The sequence below is a fragment of the Salpingoeca rosetta genome (assembly GCF_000188695.1).
Source record: "Salpingoeca rosetta unplaced genomic scaffold supercont1.22, whole genome shotgun sequence".
NCBI lineage: Eukaryota > Choanoflagellata > Craspedida > Salpingoecidae > Salpingoeca > Salpingoeca rosetta.
Window position 1 is genome coordinate 128,354 of NW_004754912.1, and position 2,500 is coordinate 130,853.

A 2,500-nucleotide genomic window follows, 5' to 3' on the forward strand; every position below is an offset into this window, starting at 1 on the left:
CGAATCTGAGCGCCATCTTGATCTTCGCTGTAGTCGGTACCGTCCTCTCCGCATTTGTGGTCCGTCACGCGAATGTGCGATGAGCGGTGGTGGTGGTGATGATGGTGATGGTGATGATGGTGATGATGGTGGTGATGGCGGTGGTGATGATGATGATGGTGATGGTGATGAGGGTGATGATGATGGTGGTGATGATGATGATGGTGATGGCAAGTGGGTTGCTATTTAGCATCGTAACATTGCCTTACCTGCCTCACTCTCCCCTCACGTGTGCATGTGCGTCGTTCGTTGCAGGTTGGCTTTGGCGTGTACTGGTGCGGCTCGGCCGGATGGGTCTACAAACTGTCCATCACAGAGAGGTGGGCACACGTTGCTGTTGTGCTGCCGTGGCCGTGTTTTAATACCCGTGTATCTGTGGACCTGAAGCTCTTGCGCAATAAATCCACACTGCCATGCAATGCAAGCCTTCAGCTCACACGATCACACAACACACGCATACACACGCATACACACACACGTGTTACACACACACGTGTTACACAACACACACACACACACACCCCGATCACACATACACCTCCCCCGCACCATGCTACAGCTTTGCGTTTGGGTCGCTGATCAGCGCGGTGGATCCCGTGGCAACGCTGGCCATCTTCCAGGCCCTCGACATTGACCGCACGCTGTACATGCTCGTGTTTGGGGAGAGCGTTCTCAACGACGCCGTCTCGATTGTGCTCACGCGCACCATCTTGCAACTCGGTCACCGCAAGGCCATTTCTTCTGCCGTCTTCTTCACCGTACGCGCACACGCACCCACCCACACACACACACACACACACACACACACACACACACACACACACACACACACACACACACACACACACACACACACACACACACACACACACTCACACTCACACACACACACACACACACACGCGCGCGCGCACGCACACACACACACACACATGCAGCGTCGTGGTAGTGGTGATTGATTGACTTGTGGTGGTAGCAGTAATTGTGATTTGGCCGAAGAATTTGGACACGCACGTGTTTGTGAGGAAGCACTTTCGCCAACCCAATGGTCACCTTACCCCAATCGCCATTTCAACCACCACTAATTACCACCACCACCACCATCACCACTAATTACCACCACCACCACCACCACCACTAATTACCACCGCCACCATCACCCCTCCTCCTCGTCATCTGCAGGTGATCAAGGAGTTCCTGCTTGCGAGCGTTGGCTCGGCGGCCATCGGCGTTGTGTTCGGTCTTCTCGGCGCCCTCGCCCTCAAACACGTGGAGTTGCGGTCATGGCCTGCGCTCGAGTTCTCCCTCTTCGTCATCTTCGCCTACCTGTGGGTTGTGCTGTTGGTGCTGTTTGGTGGCCGTGATTGTGGTGTTGCTGCTGCTGTTGCTGTTGTTGCTGCTGCTGCTGTTGTTGTTGTTGTTGGTGGTGGTGCTGCTGTTGCTGCTGCTGTTGCTGTTGCTGTTGTTGTTGTTGGTGGTGGAAGTGAATGGCAGTGCACCATACTTCTGCGTTTGTAGTTCGTCACCACTCACGCCATTGTGACCAATCACCACCAACGACCAATCACCACAACCTCTACCACCCATCCCATCACCAATTCATTCACAACCCAACAATCACCGCCACCGCCACCACCAGCCCGTATGCGCTGGCGGAAGCGCTTGACCTGAGCGGCATTATGGCCATTCTCTTTGGCGGAATCACACACGCACACTACACCCGCTTCAACCTCTCCCCACGCACCCAAGGTGCTCGTGTCGGTGTTGCCTGCTTCTTGTTTGGGTGTTGTGCGTGTTAGGCGTTGCGTGTGTGTCAGGTGTGTTGTTTTGTGTATGGTGCGTGCGTTACCTCTTACACTCGCATGCGTCATCGCATGACCCCTCACACTGCCACTGCCATCTACGTGCGTGTGCGCGTGCATCAGTGACTGCGCGTCAGACCTTTCGCACCATTGCGTTCCTCGGCGAAACAGCCGTCTTCCTCTACCTCGGTCAGCGTTAATTTGGTGGCGTGATGGGGGTGGCAGATGAAGTGCGCGGTTTTGTGTGTGTATGTGTGTATGCGTGTATGTGTGCGTGCGTGTTTGTGACTGCCACAGCTACCGCAAGACAAGCATGGCTTCATGTCACCTCATGTTACCACATGTCACCACATGTCATCACCTGTCACCACATCTCATCTCATGCTCCCTCGCTTCACATCGTCTCGCTTTTATTTCGCGTCATTGTCCCGTGTCCAGGTCTCGCTGTGATGTCGTTTGACCACAAGTTCCAGCTGCCGCTCATCGTGGCAAGGTGCGCTGCATCCCTTAGCACACGATACACCGCGACCTGCTATGATAGCCATGGCCACCACCGCTTGCTCAGGCCTGTGCCGTCATCTCAATGACCGCAATGATCATTGCCTCCACATCCACTACCCACAACAGCCACAACAACGCCAACCACAACCACTTCCATC

General features: G+C 54.8%; 1 protein-coding gene across 1 annotated transcript in view; it reads left to right on the forward strand.

Moving 5' to 3' along the window:
- The window catches only part of PTSG_07291 (sodium/hydrogen exchanger), a gene marked incomplete at both ends in the record, with an annotated part of 6,459 nt that overhangs the window by 1,530 nt on the left and 2,429 nt on the right, over positions 1-2,500 (forward strand). Inside the window, 7 exons of the mRNA XM_004990733.1 lie at positions 11-59; positions 295-359; positions 599-797; positions 1,222-1,367; positions 1,679-1,788; positions 1,965-2,030; positions 2,280-2,334. Of these exons, the coding sequence (XP_004990790.1) occupies positions 11-59; positions 295-359; positions 599-797; positions 1,222-1,367; positions 1,679-1,788; positions 1,965-2,030; positions 2,280-2,334 (690 nt within the window). The remainder of the gene's footprint in view (positions 1-10; positions 60-294; positions 360-598; positions 798-1,221; positions 1,368-1,678; positions 1,789-1,964; positions 2,031-2,279; positions 2,335-2,500) is intronic.